The sequence below is a fragment of the Haliaeetus leucocephalus genome, unplaced genomic scaffold (assembly GCF_000737465.1).
Source record: "Haliaeetus leucocephalus isolate CR32 unplaced genomic scaffold, Haliaeetus_leucocephalus-4.0 Scaffold373, whole genome shotgun sequence".
Classification (NCBI taxonomy): domain Eukaryota; kingdom Metazoa; phylum Chordata; class Aves; order Accipitriformes; family Accipitridae; genus Haliaeetus; species Haliaeetus leucocephalus.
In genome coordinates, this window is record NW_010972809.1 from 602,936 (window position 1) to 603,498 (window position 563).

General features: G+C 68.2%; 1 protein-coding gene across 1 annotated transcript in view; it reads right to left on the bottom strand.

Annotated features, from left to right (window-relative positions):
• Window positions 1-468, bottom strand: part of SOX4 (SRY (sex determining region Y)-box 4) — a 1,745-nt gene extending 1,277 nt beyond the window's left edge. The window contains exon 1 of the mRNA XM_010573303.1: window positions 3-468. Within this exon, the coding sequence (XP_010571605.1) occupies window positions 3-468 (466 nt within the window). The remainder of the gene's footprint in view (window positions 1-2) is intronic.
• Window positions 469-563: the final 95 nt, after the last annotated feature.

Genomic DNA, 563 nt, shown 5'->3' on the forward strand with positions numbered 1-563 from the left:
GCCCCCGCCCCCGGCGCCCTTGTCCGCCTTGTCGGCGGGTTTGGCGGAGCTGTTGTTGCCCGACTTCACCTTCTTCCTGGGCCGGTACTTGTAGTCGGGGTAGTCCGCCATGTGCTTGAGGCGCAGCCGCTCCGCCTCCCGGATGAAGGGGATCTTGTCGCTGTCCTTGAGCAGCTTCCAGCGCTTGCCCAGGCGCTTGGAGATCTCGGCGTTGTGCATGTCGGGGGACTGCTCCATGATCTTCCGCCGCTCGATCTGCGACCACACCATGAAGGCGTTCATGGGCCGCTTGATGTGCCCGCTGGGCGTCTTGCACCAGCTCGGGTCGTCCGCCTTACCCCCCGTCGAGGCGGTGGAACCCGGCGTCGGGGAGGAGGCGATGCCCAGCTCGATGCCGGCCCCGGAGTCGGAGGTCTCGGCGGCCAGCAGCGCCTCCGTGTTCTCCGCCGTGTTGGTCTGCTGCACCATCGCGGCGGGGGGGGGCGGCTCGCCGGGGCTCAGCGCCGCTCCGGCGCGGGGCAGGCAGCGCAACTTCTTCTTCTTCTTCTTCTTCTTCTCACAGC